The sequence below is a fragment of the Tenrec ecaudatus genome, chromosome 7 (genome assembly GCF_050624435.1).
Source record: "Tenrec ecaudatus isolate mTenEca1 chromosome 7, mTenEca1.hap1, whole genome shotgun sequence".
In the NCBI taxonomy this organism is placed as follows: Eukaryota; Metazoa; Chordata; class Mammalia; order Afrosoricida; family Tenrecidae; genus Tenrec; species Tenrec ecaudatus.
Window position 1 is genome coordinate 160,172,490 of NC_134536.1, and position 16,058 is coordinate 160,188,547.

The 16,058-nt window shown below is 50.3% G+C and overlaps 1 protein-coding gene across 1 annotated transcript; it reads right to left on the bottom strand.

Annotated features, from left to right (window-relative positions):
- Positions 1–744: 744 nt before the first annotated feature.
- LOC142453738 (zinc-alpha-2-glycoprotein-like) lies at positions 745–14,439 on the bottom strand. The gene is made up of 6 exons (XM_075555346.1): positions 14,280–14,439; positions 4,670–4,930; positions 3,062–3,307; positions 1,872–1,997; positions 1,488–1,520; positions 745–1,060 (listed from the first exon to the last, which is right to left on the bottom strand). The coding sequence occupies exons 1-6, from the start codon at positions 14,413–14,415 to the stop codon at positions 1,056–1,058; spliced, it is 807 nt and encodes a 268-aa protein (XP_075411461.1). The 5' UTR covers positions 14,416–14,439; the 3' UTR covers positions 745–1,055.
- Positions 14,440–16,058: the final 1,619 nt, after the last annotated feature.

Sequence of the window (16,058 nt, forward strand, 5' to 3'; positions counted from 1 at the left end):
AGAGAGGCAGCTCCTGGGCCCTCTCAGGCCTGAAGGGGAGACGGGGCCACTTCACGTCCTTCTTGATGACCTTGTGGGTCAGGAAAAACTCCAAGACCATTTCCATTGTACTTTCTCTTCCCTCCTCCTCCATTTTTTTTTTTAAACCGTTCAGACCACAGGTTTTCTTAAACACCTGTGTAAGGTAAGGGCTAAGGAATCTGGAGGCCTGGTTTGGGGCTTGGTTTTAAAGAAACATCCTGCATGTATTTACACACCCCCTCCCAATCAATGAAATCAACAGCACTTTGTGAGACCTTCCATCATGTGTGGTGCTTTCTTTCCCCTCCCCCTTCCTTCCTCCCTCTGCAATATCTTATCCCTCCCCTTCCCCCTGTTTGGCCCCCACTCAAACTCTCCCTGTCCCCCTCCCCACACCACCAAAGTTTTGTCTTTGGATGTATGAGCCAGGTTCCCTTTCCTGTGTCTTTCCTTGTCCTAATGGCGTGACTAACGCACGTCATCTTTCTAAGGCTGGCTTCTCCAGCTTTGCCTGAGTTTTGCAGTGTTTCTTATGGATGTGCCAATTCCACAGGATCCATGTGTCCGCGCTGTTCGGAAGACCCGCTCTCCCCAGAGGCCGGCTGCCCTATGGCTGCTGGCCCCGTTGGGGATGGCAGCAGATCTGCGTGGCTGAGCCCGGTTCCGCGATTCGCTCGGGCCCTCCCTCGGGAGTCACTGCACAACCTCAAGTTTAGGAATCAATTTAGGATGCGGCTCACAGGCCTCCCACGGGCATCTTTATTACAACCATGGCAAGGCAAGTCAACATCTGCTTGCAAGACTCTGCCAGGAGGATCGGTGAGGCTGCCTTGCCCCGAGCTGTGGGGAAGCCCAACCAGCCTGGCTGCACAGTGGGCCTGCCACTGCCACTGCCAGCCCAGCCACGGCCACCGCCTCTCAGCCCCACTGGCAGCCAGTGCCGCATGGTTAGGCAAGCCAGGTGGAAGGGCTCATGGGGAGACGCGCCAGAGCCCAGCATAGGAAATCCACTGTATTTTCACTCCTGGGTTCGGTCAACCTGAAGACAGAAAGGGAGGTTCTGAGCGGAGAAGGGTCAGGCCTTGCCCACTTCCCTCCCATGGCCTCAATTTCCCCAGATCTCAACAATCTTCCCATCTGTCTGACCTCCCCGCCAGGCCTGCCCCTGAGCTCTCTCGTTTTCCCAGATCCAGACAACACTCCCACATCTCATGGTGCCAGCTCTCTGGTGCAGTCTGCAGGGAGACGGATGGGGAGGGGCCTGGAGCTGGGAGAACTGGTGACAGTCAACCGAGAGTGGTAGGCAAGACTCCAGGCTCTGGCTCTGACCCCCCAGCTAAGGGCACCTCCCCTTTCTGTACCTCTCCTCCTCTGTGAAACAAACTGGACTTGATGGATTCTACATTTCCTTCCAAGTCCACCAGAAACTAAGAGCCCCATGTCCCTGGGCCCTCCTGTCTACTTACTTGACATGGGAATGTAGGTGTCTCCCTGCATGCCTGTGTGGAGAGATTGGGATTAGAGCCGGACAAGGAGGGACCTCTGCCTTTTCCATATGGGACCTCTAAGCAGCCTTCCTGGGAAATCTGTCCGGTGGAATGGGGTGGGGGCCGGGGTTCTTCCTGGAAACCCTTGGGGGAGGGTGGGGGAGGGAACTGACCTCAAATGTTCAGCAAGCTTTGCAGAACAGAGATCCTAATCTCCTCCCTCCCCTTTCAACAGACACCCTCTCCTTTGCTATTTGCTCTGGGGCTGAATCCTCCCAGAGTCCCAAAGGAGAGATATGCCTGGACAGACGCCCACCTCCACCCACTCGACACGTCTGAGCACGCCTGCTGTCCTGACCGTACCTGCTCTCCTGACCTTCTTCCAGTGCTTCCAGAGGTAGGTGCCGGAAGCACCCACGAGGAGCACCGCCGAAGCCAGGACCCCGCAGAAGATCCAGGCCGGGAGCTGCTGAAAGCCACCTGGAGGCTCTGAAAGGTGAGCTTGTGAACCTGTGGGCCACTGACGGGTGCAGGGACCCCAGGGCGGAACTGCCACCCTATCTCCTATCTCTCGGTGACAACACTGGGGCAGGGACAGCACGGGGGTGACTTTCACAAAGGGATAGGTCTTGTCTCACCCTGTGGATGTCTGAGAAGTCTGACTCACTTGCTGGGTTCTGGAGAAAGGCCCTTGGTGTCCCTTGGAGAGATCCTTGGGTTTCCCCATCTATCTTACCCCATCTCTGCTTGACTGTTCAATCTTTGATTGTTTGTTTATTTGTTTAATCTCCTTTTCACTGCAACAGCGACTCAAAATATGCCCTGTGCTCTGGTGACAGAGACCAAAGTCCACCCATTCCCCAAAGGGGTGATAATCACAGGCATAGAGATTACAATGGACAACATACTTTCGAGGGGGGGGACGCAGTATAATCCCTACCATGCCTGCCCTGCTGCTCAGAGGCCCTGCACAGGCACAGGCCTGGTCTGGTATTCCAGCAGGTGGGAGAGACTCTGCCTACCTCACAGGGGACCTTAGCAACTGCTGGTATTGAGCCCTAAGGACTTGGGGTTCAGGGGCAGCTCCTTCCTCAACTTGGTTAGCTGCGTCTCCGGAGGATAGATGCCAAGGACCCAGTATGATGGGACGGGCTCTTCCACGGGTCCACGGGTCATATGCAAGCACTTGGGGGTGATGGGTCCCCTAGTAGGACAAGGGGGTGCGGGAAGAGGGGTGGCAACAAGAGTTAGAGATTCTCCCGGAGGAGGGGCTTCTACCAACAGCAAGGACCCTGCCCTCCAGGAGTGGCATGGGTCAGACTCTGAGCACCTCCACGTGTGGGTGTGGATGGGGCTGGGCGTGAACACAAAGATGGGAGAGGGAAACAGCAGCACAGTGAGGGGGGGGGGGGGCGTCAGCCACCAAGCTGGGGTCACACAGGACAGATACTGGAAGGCGTTGGGTCTCTGATGCTGACTGAGGAGCCTGAACTCCAATCCTTCCCAGGGTCCTTTGCACCCCGCTCCCACCTCCCCCTACCTATCTCTCCTACCTGTGGGAGGCTGTTCCCCCACCACCGCAGCTCCCACGTATTTCCGGAGAGGATAGATACAGCTCTTGGTCAAGAAGACTTGCTCCTTTCTCTTCTCCCCGGCTGCATCTCTGCTTGTGCTGGAGTTGACGGACTCGAGTGTGCTGAGAAGAAAGTTCTGGCCATCGTAGCTGTATCGCCAGTGGCCCCAGCTGCTCTGGTTCCCCAGCAACTCGCAGACCACTGTGCTCTGCAGGGCGTGTGCGCCTGAAATGCCAAAGCCCCAAACTCCCGGTCACGGGAGAGCAATGCAGTGGTCCTTTCTATCTCCACTCCCCAAATGCCTGGAATTCCCTTCTCAGCCTGATAATCCCTCCCATTCATCAAGAGTTAGCTGCTCCTTCAAGCACTTTCCCTAGTGAGATCCTGCTGGGCATTCACCATCCATGCCATGCTCTGTGCCCTCATCCAACAATTCCATTCCGGCCACTGGCCACACTGCATCCTTGATTACATACATGCCCTGCCACACAGAGCCCTCCTGGAAGGCAGGCACCCGGGGCCCTGTGTCCAGCACTGCATAATGTTGAAATCCCACCTCCAGAAGCCGCCTGCTGGTCACCGATGGCAAAGGTTACACTGAACACCCCCCCACCCCCCCACCCCCCCCACCCCCCCCACCCCACCCCCGTGAACCACCACAAACCATTCCCTCATCTGGGAAGTGGAATTAGGGAATTCGATAATCTTACCGCCCAAGATGGGCGAGATAATGCTTGTCAGGGTTCGTAAGAAGGCAAGGGCTGGTTATTGGTAATAATTAATAGTGAGGCCACTAACCCAAACCAAGCTTTTGGGTTGGTTCTGACTCACAAGGGGCCCTCCAGGGCAGAGCAGAACTGCTCCCTGGGGTTTCTGAGACTATACATCTTCATCGGAGCAGAGAGCCTCAGCTTTATCCCTCAGAGAGGCTGGTGAATTCGAACTGCCGACCTTGTTCAAACCAGCCAAGCCCTTAATCTACTGTGCCATCAGGAGGCCAGGTATCCTGGGCCCTGGATTAGAAAAAGTTGGGTTCTTTTCAGTAGGAGGGAAGCAGGGGAGCTTAGAGGTCAGTCTGGAGCCTTGTCTCTTAAGAGTCCCTGGGTAGGGCAAAAAGGGTCACAGTGTTTGGCCGCTAACCAAAAATTGGAGGGTAGGATCTACCCCGAATGCCGCAGAAAGAAGTCTTGCTGACAGACTTCTGACAAAAGAGCCAGCCATTAAGAACTTGACAGAGTGCCGGTCCACTATGCCACACAAGGGCTTGCCATGAGTTGTGGGTCTATTCATGGCCATATTGTATTCATGGCCCACCCAGAGTTCACTCTCCAATCTTTTGGCCCTGCCGGGTAGAGAATTAGACTAGGCCTCTGAGTAGACATCAAATCCTCCCGGGAGAGATAGTATCAGAGAAGGGGCATCAGGTCTCAAGAGCCAAGCACAGTGTCTGGCCCAGAACTCCATCAATTGGGGATAAGCAAAAACCAACAGATGCACACAACTGTGCAAATGTTAGGCCAGGCTCCATCCCTCCTGTCTCCCCCTGCTCCTCCTCCACCCCAGCCCCATCCATCCCACTGCCATCACCTTGGCTCTGGTTGTTACGCTCCATGATGCTCCGCAGGATGATGACAAGATGCTGGGCTCTGGCCTTCAGTCTGAGAATCAGCTTCTCCCAAAACCGTTGGTCGCTGGCCTGGGCCCAAGGGGCCCGGGGCTCTGCCCACCTACCCTCCTTGCAGCACCATAAGAAAGGCTGTTCACCCAAGTAGCCTGAGATCTCATAAGGGCCTTGTCCAGGGCCGGGCTGGGAAAGAGCCAGGAAGTCATAGCGAAGAGAATGGGGTGCTGAGGGAAAGAGAAATGGAGAAGGGTTATCTCTCACCTAGCACTCGCCTGGGAGATGGCTGTGTCAGCTCCCCAGGGTGATTTTTCCAGACCACCAAAGGGGAGCGGGGTAGGGAAATGGGAAGTAGGCAATGGAAAGGGAGACTCTTGTCTCCCTGCAGGATCTCATCCGGGTTCAGCAATGGCTTTCAGTGTCTACATCCAACTCCAGTACTTCCCTACGGCTCCCACCCACCACTCCAACCACCTGAAGGGCTCTTGGCCTGATGTCCCTCACCGTCTGAAATACAACATAGTGCAACTGACCATGGAGATGATTCATCATCCTCCTGACCGTGACTGCACAATTCCATGGTGTGGTATGTGAACTATATGTCAATGAAATGATTAGAAATCACAACATATTCAAAAGTGAACACATCCCCCCCTTTCCCCACCATGCAGCAGCCTGGCCCTCCTATCCCCCGACTGTGGGGACCACCATCAGATCCAGCCAGTCTCGGCAGCAGCACAGCACCCTGGTGGGAGAAAGGGTAGTGGCGCCATAGCTGCCTCCGGGTCCAGCACCGTGGAGCCTCTCAGAGGACACCAGACAGACAGGCTCCCAGACAAGGGTCAGCTGTTTGCCACACACATGTGAGGAGCGGGGAGAAAGTGCCAGGCTATCCTAATACTCGTGATGCCGTGACCGTGACCTGTGAGCTTGGTGGAGGAACTCACCCTCCGAATTCTTGGCAAGACCCAGCTGCGCTCTCTCATCTCTGGTGCATCAAGCTTCCCTACTGATGAGGTGGTGGGATTCTGAGTTGGGGTTAGAGTCAGGATGCCCCCACCCCCAGCAAACAGAAGGTGCCTGAGGCCAAAATATGCACTTGCTAAAGAGGGGCTTGGTGGGAGCAGCCTGGTCACAGCAGAAGTCCACCCGTTAGCCTGAAAAGCAACCATGAATTTTCTCCAAACTCACTGCCTTTGAGTCAATGCTGACTCATGGTGATTCTCTAGGACAGGGTAGAACTGCCCCTATGGATTTGTGAAACTGTAACTCTTTATGGGAGTAGAAAGCCTCCTCTTTTTCCCATGAGTTTTACCTAGGTCGAGAGAATTCCACGGATGGATGGCCAAATTAAGACCTCATGATTCTAGAGGGTCTCATATACCTCATATGTTTACAACATGAATATTTAATGCCTACATGTTCTTCCACCCCTTCCTATCTCTGTTCACACAAATATGTTGGAAGTACTTATCTATGTCCAGCGGGGATCCCAGATGACTAACTTATCTGTCTTGACACTTCCATCCAACCCATCTGTTCTCCATTTCCATGGTGGAACAGAATATAAACAACCAGCTAGTGTGTTTTCCAGGGGTAATTGATCCCAGACTGCTGCCTTTTTCACCATCCCCCCGATGAGAATGTCACAAGATCTTAGCCATTTTTCACTTCCTGGCCATTCCTCTCTACTACTCCCCTGAAACCAACCCAGTTCGGGCCACAGAATGGTTTGCTGTGATCACAGCCAGGGCCTTTGGAGCCGGTCTCCCAGCCTCCAGTCTTAAGCATTTTAAGCCAGTCCTCTTTAAAATAATCAAAGTGGTCTATCTTGAAGCACCTATCTGATTGCATTCCAGTCTGTTCCACCCTCAAGGATTCCCTTTTGTCCTCAGGATGACTTCCAAGTTCCAGGACAGGCTAACCAAGACCTCCACCCTGAGCTCCCACCACGCTTGCCTACAGGTGGCGCTCTGGGAACCGGAAGGCTTGGGTCTCTGGTCTTGGTATTACCCATTGGCCCAGCCTTCCAGAGACTGCTCCCCCTGCCTGCATTCCGCTCCACACACCAGCTCCCCCAAACCCTTGGGCCTCCCCTCAAACCATCTCTATCTTGCTGCTGTACTCCTGTCAGCCTCCTCTGAAGTAATCTGGCGCTTACTTCAGAAATGTGAGGACTAATTCATCTCTCTCTCTCTCTCTCTCTCTCTCTCTCTCTCTCTCTCTCTTTCTCTCTCTCTCTCTCGTTTCCCAGTTTCCCACCTTTTCCTGGACCTTTCAGACTCAGCCATCCTTTTTCATGTGTAATCCCTCCTGCCCACCTTTGCTCCCTGGCTACTCCCTATATCCAATAGGTTAGTTAGCTCCGCTGGGAAGTGGAAGGGTGGAGGCTCAAGGCTACCCAAAGGAGCCTAAGAAGCAAGGTCTGCTGATCTACTTCCCCAGACGCAGCCACTGAAAACCCTGTGGAGCCTATTTCTATTCTGACTGATGAGGGATCGCAGGTTTACTGAGCATCCATCAGGGAGGATTTCTCATTGGCATTATGGAAAAATGGAAAAAAAGTTCTGCTAGGTGGAGCTTTCCTAGTACTCATCCCCACCCACCCACCCCCATGTGAGCATCCAGCAACTCACTCTGAGTTAGTGCATCTAGTGGTGTCACCTCGGAAGGTTCTCTCTGGTCACAGTGAATTAAACAAAAAAACAGTTTCACTCAGACCTTGTTTTGTGTGAGGGGCAATTTAAGAGAACAGTGTGTGGCCGTGAAATTTTGTTTCCCACTGGGGAAAAATGCTGCAGAAACTGTTGTGATGTTGAACACAGCTTACAAGCAGAGGGATATGGGGAAAAACTCAAGTGTATGAGTGGTTTTCTCACTTCAAAAAAAGGCGAAATGTTGATCCATGACAAACCTTGTTCTGGACATCCGTCAACTTCCCAAAGGGATGAAAATATTGAGACTTGTAGTGCATTTGGAGTTTGTTCCACCAGGTCAGACTGTTAAGCAAGCTTTCTATTTAGAGGTTCTGAAAAGATGCTTAACAGAGGTGACACGAAAGGCCTGATTTGTGGCAGATGGGGGGCTGGTTTTGCCAACACGACAATGTACCTGCTCACGTGGCCTTCTCAGTGCACCATTTTGGGGCAAAAACCCAGCATGCCTCTTTCGCCAGATGCATCTTACTTACATGACCTAATTTTTGTCTTTGTTTGTTTGTTTCTGGGAATGAAGAGGGACGTGAAAGGACAGCAATTTGACGACATATAAGAGGTGAAGAAAAAACAACAACACAAGGGAGGTGCTACATCAACCATCCAAACAGATGTGTTTGAAAAAGTGTTTCCAAGAATGGAATCTCAGATTTAACAAATGCATTCAGTGTAATAATGGAGAGTACTTTGAAGGTGATACGGTTGTTTTGTAAAAATAAATAAATAATTAGATACCGTATATATTCATGTATAAGCTGAGGTTTTCAGCACATTTTTAATGCAGTTTTTGTAGTAAAATTAGGTGCCTGCTGATAGTTGGGTCGGCTTATACTGAAGCATACTCAGTACATAGCTTTGAAAAAGAAAATTCCGTGGGGAGGGCAGAGTGGGGAGGGAGGGGGAAGGAAAAAAAGGAAACCGAGCTAATTCCAGGAACCCAAGTGGAAGGCAAATTTAGAGAATGACCAGGGCAACGAATGTATAAGGGTGCTTTACTCAATTGATGTATGTATGGATTGTGATAAGAGTTGTATGAGCTGCCCCTCCCCCGAAAAGAATTTGTTCCAAAGGACGACATTGACTCTGCAGCTCCGGGAGATGAACATATCTGATCAGAGCACACGGGAGAAGATGAAGGGGCAGGAGGAGAGAGTGGAGCACAGCCTGGCCCACCAGGCCGTGATGATGATGTTCCTGAGTAGAGCAGCCAGTCCACAGAGAGAACAACATGGCTGGCCCTACTATGAGAAATGATGCCAATCAGTGACTAAGGGCGATACAGGGGACAGCACCGGAGACACAGTGTGGGAATTGTACCTGACCTGATCCCACCACACCGAGGCAAATCACTGGGGGAGTGCAGCGGAACAGCAAGGGAATGGAGTGGCAAGGTCCCCAGGGAATGCTGAAAGTGGACTTTGGGGCCAGGGCGTGGTGCCCCAACAGACTTGCCTGGAAAACGCTCCTAAGGGCCAGCAAACGATCCCTAAACTAACTACAAGCTTTTCTCTTGTGAACTGTTTTGTTCTGTTCTTTGTCAGTGGTTTGTTTTTGTTGTTTTGTTGTCTGGTTGTATACTGTTGCTTTGTTTTCCTCTGTCTTGTTTTCATGCATGTTAGTGTCTCCACAGGTCTGTCTGAATAGGACAGGCTGGATGAACTATCTGGAGGAAAAACAACGGGACTGACAGTTCCGGGGGGACTTGGGGTGTGGGGGGTAGGGGGGGTAAGGAAGTGGTGTTAACAAACCCAGGGACAAGGGAAAAACATGGGACCCCAAATGGTAGAGAAGGGGGAGTGGCAGGCCTGGTGGGACATGATCAAGGGTAAGGTTGCTTAGAGAAGAGGTATACTCTAGCCCAGGTGGGGACGGAGCATGGTAGTAGGGCAGGAGGAAAGTCAAGGGAGATGGGGGAAAGAGCTAGGAGTCAAAGGGCATTCATGGAGGTCTAGACAAAGACATGTACATGCAAATATATATAGGAGGATGGGGAAATAGATCTATGTGTCTATATTTATAGGTTAAGTATTAAGGTGGCGGAAGGACCTTGGGCCTCTACTCAAACACTCCCTCAATGCATGAATACCTTCTTTTATTAAATTGGAACTCTATGATGCTCACTCTCCCGACACAACGGCTGGAGCCAAAGTGGGTGAAAAAAAAAAGAGTTGTATGAGCCCCAATAAAATTAAGTAAATAAAAATTTAGAAAAAGAAAATTCCGTTTTTTTCCGGGTACCCCCTTTTACAACCTGTTAGCTTCTTTAGCAAGCCCTTTCAGCAGGCATGTGGTCTGTGGGTTCTGTGCAGCCATTTCAATGGATGTTAGAACCTGGAGAGGTACAGTAGAGAACACTAAGATCTCACTCCAGATGCCTCAGGTGACCCTTACAAGGTTCTAAGTTCTGAGCCTTACTGTCCTGAGTATGACGAAATAACACACTTCTCTTGGAGTATCAGAGCTAACACGGAATTAACACCAGCCAAGTATTCTCAGACAAAGATAACGGCAATGATCCTCTTTAGACGCAGCCCTTCCTTCAACTCGCCCTCTCTTCCCAGACATGTTCTAGAATAAATCGCCTCCCCACTTTCTTAGTGTCTCTTTTTTTTTTTTTCCTGCCACCAACAGCCGGCTGTCTCTGCCCATCTGCAGCTCACAATTCAATGACAGGAGCCACACCCCCACTCACTTTTCATTTTAAAATATTTCAATTGATTGACTTATTAAGGGAAAAAAAGCCATTCAACTGTCTCAGGGTTGTACCCTGTTCCCCCGAAAGTAAGACATCCCCAGAAAATAAGCCCTACCTACAGTTTTGCCCTTCACTGAAATATGGCACCCCCCAAAATAAGACCTCCCGAAAATAAGCCCCCCGAAGCTACTGTAACTCTGGATTTTAGATTGTTGCAGGCGGGCGCCACCACACAGCTCACTGTTGGCTGCAGCAGACAGGAAGTGCGAGGTCTCTTTTAATAAACCAATAAATGCATACAGCATGCTTCTTGATGGAAAAATAAGAGATCCCCTGAAAATAAGACCTAGTACATCTTTGGGAGCAAAAAATTAATATAAGACACTGTCTTATTTTCAGGGAGACAGGGTGTCACCAAGAATGAGCCGCAGTTCCCTGAGATGACCACTGCTGTCAGCTTGGTGTGCAGCCTTCCCAGTTATCTGAAACCAGATGTGGTGGCACAGGCTGCGCTGGTGGGCGGCGTGACTTACCTAGTTTTTCTGGGCTGTAGGACTCTGACTGCCCATCGGTTGGGGTATGCTTAGGGAGTTTGTTGGCGACAAAAAGCCTAAGGTGAGATGAGGTAACTGTGAATCCGATCACCATGCCATGAAGACATTTTTGGGGCTGGACGGTCATAGTGTGGGGTGTCTTTGGATTCATGCGGCAGCTCTGGGTGTGTGCTGGATGCCATTACAATAGTCAGAACCTCTCCCCCCCAATGCCCCCATGGCCCCTGCCCCTACATTAGACCTCTGCCCATGGTCAACCAGGAGTCCTAAAAACGTTGTTAATGACAAAGTGCGACCTTCTCCTCTGTGATGGGGAACACAGGACAGGTCTGACGGAGCTGCCATCAGTCAGCACAGCGGCAAGGAACTGCCTGGGCCTGGGCTAACTTCACCCATCCCGCGCCTTGAGAGTCTCTCTCTTTCTCGCTGCCCTTCCACTTTACCAAGTCTGATGTCCTTCTCTAAGGGCTGGTCTCTACTGACAACATGTCCTGGGCCTAGGCAGTCACCGGCAATAGGAACGTGCAGCTCTTCTGCTAGGCCGTGACGCGAACGCTGACAGGACAGACCACCCTGAATGGCAATACTGACTGCTCTCTACCCGGTGCTTGCGGTGACGCAGCAATAGCTGCAAGACTGCTTTTCATGATGCAGGTACTGAAGTAAGCAACAAGGCATCGATTAAACCACTGCATTTAGATAAGAGTTCAAATATATCTTTAAAAATACCGATTTAAATCCGGCTAGACCAGAGGAGGTACACTGGTACAGATAGGAACTGGAGACAGGGAATGCAGGGTGAATGATCCCTTCAGGACCCGTGGTGAGAGTGGCGACACTGGGAGGGTGGGGTGGAAAGGGGGAACCGATTACAAGGATCTACATATAGTCTCTTCCCTGTTGGATGGACAACAGGAAAGTGGATGAAGGGAAATATTGGACAGTGCAAGATATGACAAAATAATAATTTATAAATTATCAAGGGTTCTTGAGGGAAGGGGGAGCAGGAAGGGAGGGGGTAAATATGAGGAGCTGATCCCAGGGGCTCAAGTGGAGAGCAAATGTTTTGAGAATGATGAGGGCAATGAATGTACAAATGTGCTTTACACAATTGATGTCTGTATGGATTGTGATAAGAGTTGTATGAGCTCCTCATAAAACAATTAAAATACTGATTTAAGTGGGATCCACGTTCCAGATTTGTCAGTTTGAGCTTTCTGGTAATGCAAATGTTTAGAAATAACTTAATTGCTGAAGATGTCACTGTAAATGTTACTTCTAACCGGAACCCTGCAGGGAGCAGCTGCCCTTTACGTATTGATGGCAAATGCTTGTGAACGGGATTAAAGGTTGTTCAAATAATAAAACTAATAAAGTGAATATCGTGACTGACCATTTTTTAAAGCAAAATTTTAAAACCAATTTCACCATTGTGTAACTTTTTCACTTAATAAGTTGTTGATGTGTGTGTATCTATATATGCGTGTGTGCATATATTTATGTATGATCTATATATATGTGTATAGGAGACTCGGTGGCCTACTAACCACATGTCAGCAGTTTGAAATCACCAATAGCTCCATGGTGGAAAGTCGGGGCTGTGTACGCCTATAAACAGTGACAATCTCAGACACTCACAGGGACAGTTCTGCTCTGTCCTGCAGGCCAGCTATGAATCTGCATGGCCTGGATGGCAGGGAGTTTGCTGTTGGTTTTATTTCCTCCAAATCTTCCTTTCCGCTTTCCCTCAGTCTGGAAAGTCTCCACCCTTCTCTGATCAGGCCTCTAAACCAGCTTCGGGCTAGATTCTCTTGTTTCCCTCCATGGCAACTCTGAGATTCATCTCAGCCTCCCCGAATGGCTCCATTCTCAGCCCTACTCTGCTCATTCAAGAAAGATTCCCTGGAGAAACCCATCCATCTGGACACTTCTGCCCTACTCCCCTCTCCCATTTTCCTAGCAGTTCCGAGCTCTCTCCCACAAGCAATCTTCAGTTCCCCTCATGGGACTGTCCTGCCTGACCACCTCCGCCCACTGCCTTCAAAACAATGCCAGCTTCTGGGCTCATATGGTACACAGGAAGCTGCCGGAAAACTTGGAGTCAGAAGAGACCCACAGGGACCTTCCTTTACTCCAGCAGGGTGGATTAAGGAGACAACATCACTCTCCACCCCCCACCCCCCCAGTGAACTTTATTGAGAAATCATGCAAATTCGCTTTGGTCCTTCTATATAACTTTTCCTTGTCCTCTATAATGCGGAAAAATAAGATCTACCATATGGGTCTGGGGAAGTCTCCCTTACCTCCTGTGATTAAATGCCCGGAAATCAGTGGCAGACAACCAACAGGCTCTGGCTCAGCATGTTACCCCTCCTCCCCAAGACCCCAGCTGCTAACCTAGAGGTTGTGCTTCAAACCCACTCAGAGGCACAGCTAAAGAAAGGCCTGGAGATCGGTTTGCATTGAAATGATGACCATGGAAGCCCTGGAGAGCTGTTCCACTCTAACCCAGGAGGGGCTGTATGGTCAGGAACAACACCCCAAATCTAGCCAGTTTTTCAGATCTGCTTGGGGGGGTCCCAGGAACTCCCCCCCCCATCTCTGGCTGCTCCATTAGGGGTGCTCTTCCTGACGCTGGTTGTCTCCCCAGACAGGGCTTTTCTTCTCCAGAGGCAGCAGTCACACCTGTGTGTGAAGCTCCAAGAGTCTCACACATCCTGCTACAATAGTATCTAGAATATTGTAACAATAGTATCTAGAATGATGCAACAATAGTATCTAGAATGATGTAACGCAGGAACTTCAGTCATTTTCTTTGACCAGAAGACTTGTTAGGGGCCTCCAGGGAGGCACTTCCAACAACAGAACAAAACACCTTGGCGCTGTCCTCACCACCCTCACCCAGCCACTGTGTCAATCCCTCCCAACCAGGGCCATCCCCGTGTTCAATGTCCCTCTCCCTTTCCAGGCTGGACACCTTTTCAGATGGCCTCTCCACACCCCCAAGGCCAGGTACAAAGCAGCTGACCTGCAAGTAGGACGTGGCAAAACTTCCTTTTTTTTCTATAAAACCGGCTTTTTCTGTTATCTCCCGCCACACTATAGGACTGTGAGGGTGTCGCTTCTCAAGTTTGGGTGACTCGAGACCACCTTGGCCTTTCAGAGGCCCATGGGAGGCCTCCCACGGGTACTTCGAATGACAATAGATTTTTATGCTATCCCTAACTCTGGGACTAATTGAAGGCCTTCCGTTTCAAGCGCAGGAGTCAGGGAGGAAGCTGGGGTGACCTAGTTGAGGAAGGAAAGGGGTCTCCCAAGAAACCCCACTCCTGGGTCCTTCCACCTCGCCAGGCCTCTTGGGCTCCAGGAAACTGTGTCACACAAAGTGGGGGGGGGGGTCCCCTGAAGGCCAGTTTGGATTTCCTAAGGCGGGTGAGTCAGATTCAGAAGGGGCCCTACTCAAGGTAACCCGCCCTTCGACTCCTAGCCCGTGGGTGGCACCGTTAGGGCGCTCAGCGGGAGTGGGGGGCCCAGGGCCCTGGTTTCCAGGGGAGGCAGCGTGGGCAGGCAGCAAGCGGGGCTGGAAAGGAGGCAGGCGGGCGGCCGCACTCACTGTCCAGGCTTCCGGAAGGGACCGTCCCCAGCGAGGCCAGCAGCAGGACCAGGGGCAGCGGGAGCGCGGGGCGGGGCGCGTGCTGCCGGCCGGAGCCCCAGGCGCAGTTCTGGAGCCCCGCAGACATCGCCAACATTGCGCAGCTCCGGCCCGGGGCGGGGCGGGGAGGCGGGGTGAGCCGGGAGGCTCCCATTGGGCCGCAGCTGCCGCGGGGAGGCGGGACTGTGCATTTTCCTGGGATCCCATTGGACGAAATCTAGTCCCCGGACAGGAACGGCCTCCTCCCTCCCTTGACATTTGGGCTCGCTGGTGACCTTGGGGCTAAAGGATTCCTTCTTGGCCCTTGTGGGCGTATGAGTGTTTGATTTTTTTAATTTTTTATTTGAGTGTTTTAATATTGCTTAAAAAATAAAAATCGGATTCTCCACGAAGGTGGTTTCCCGGGGGGATGTGCTGACCCCAGCGGTTGCCCCAAAAGTTGCCCCCAAACTGGGAAATTCGACTGCATAATTTGTGGCTGTGGAGGACTGAGTTCGCGCTCCCCAAATAAATAAGTAAGTAAGTAATTAAATAAAAATTGGATTCTCTTCCATTTTCAACCACAGGATCTTTCAATTATGTATCCATTTTATGATTTATCTAAATTTATCTAAATCTTACGTTCGCGCTCCCCAAATAAATAAGTAAGTAAATAATTAAAAATTGCATTCTCTAACTTCCATTTTCAACCACAGGATCTTTTAATTAGGTATCCATTTTATGATTTATCTAAATTTATCTAAATTTTGCGTTCGTGCTCCCCAAATAAATAAGTAAGTAAGTAAGTAAATAAATATAAATTGGATTCTCTAACTTCCATTTTCAACCACAGGATCTTTTATGTATCCATTTTATGATTTATCTAAATTTTAAAGTACACAAGGAGAAACGTACTTTTTGTGCCGGTGAACAATCCAATATATAAAAAACAATCCAAATATATAAAAGATACGTTAACAAAAGGGCCCCCCAGCCGTGTCCAGAGCCCACTGTGTTCTTCCAAATCACAGGATTCTCAAACCTGCACATGCATTAGTGTCTGTCTGCTCCCTGGGCTCTTACAAGGCTAGCTGTCTACAATTCAGACACCTGGCCACACATCCAGGTTGACCTCGTCATGGTTAATGACTGCAGGATGTGTCCTGCTGTGCCCAGCCTCTCCATTCTCCGTCAATGTTTGAGTCATTTTCAACTCGACATTTCAGGTGGGTTCAGAGCAGAAGGTTTTTGGTTCAAATCTGCCCAAGCCCTCTGGAAAGCAAAGCCTGGCGATGAACTGCCAAAAAAATCCGCAGGAGAAATCCTTAGGAGCACAGCTCTGCCACCAGTCGTTCAGAATCAAGCCCCTTTCTTTCCTCTGGGACGTTTGATCAACTGAAAGGGAGGTAGATAGGTTTCTAAATAGAGTGTGTATTTGTGTAAATGATTCCTATCCTTCAAAAGAATAACAGGGCAACATAATTGACAAGAATATTAAAACACCCACTCTGAGGGTGGACCCCCCCTTTTTTTTTTGAGCCCAACCTTTAAGGAAGAGAGATAAACATTTTAAAAGACACTGGAAAAAAACACAAGGTTATATTTTCTTAAACACAGTCACACATACAGAGCAGTCACAGAGCTTGAGAATTCCATTGTATTCCTCTTCACTTGACTACCCCTTATTGATGGATTTTGGGGTGTTTCACTTGTTTGCCTTTACAATGTTGCAGATGCTGCTTTCTTTTTTTTTTTTTTTAC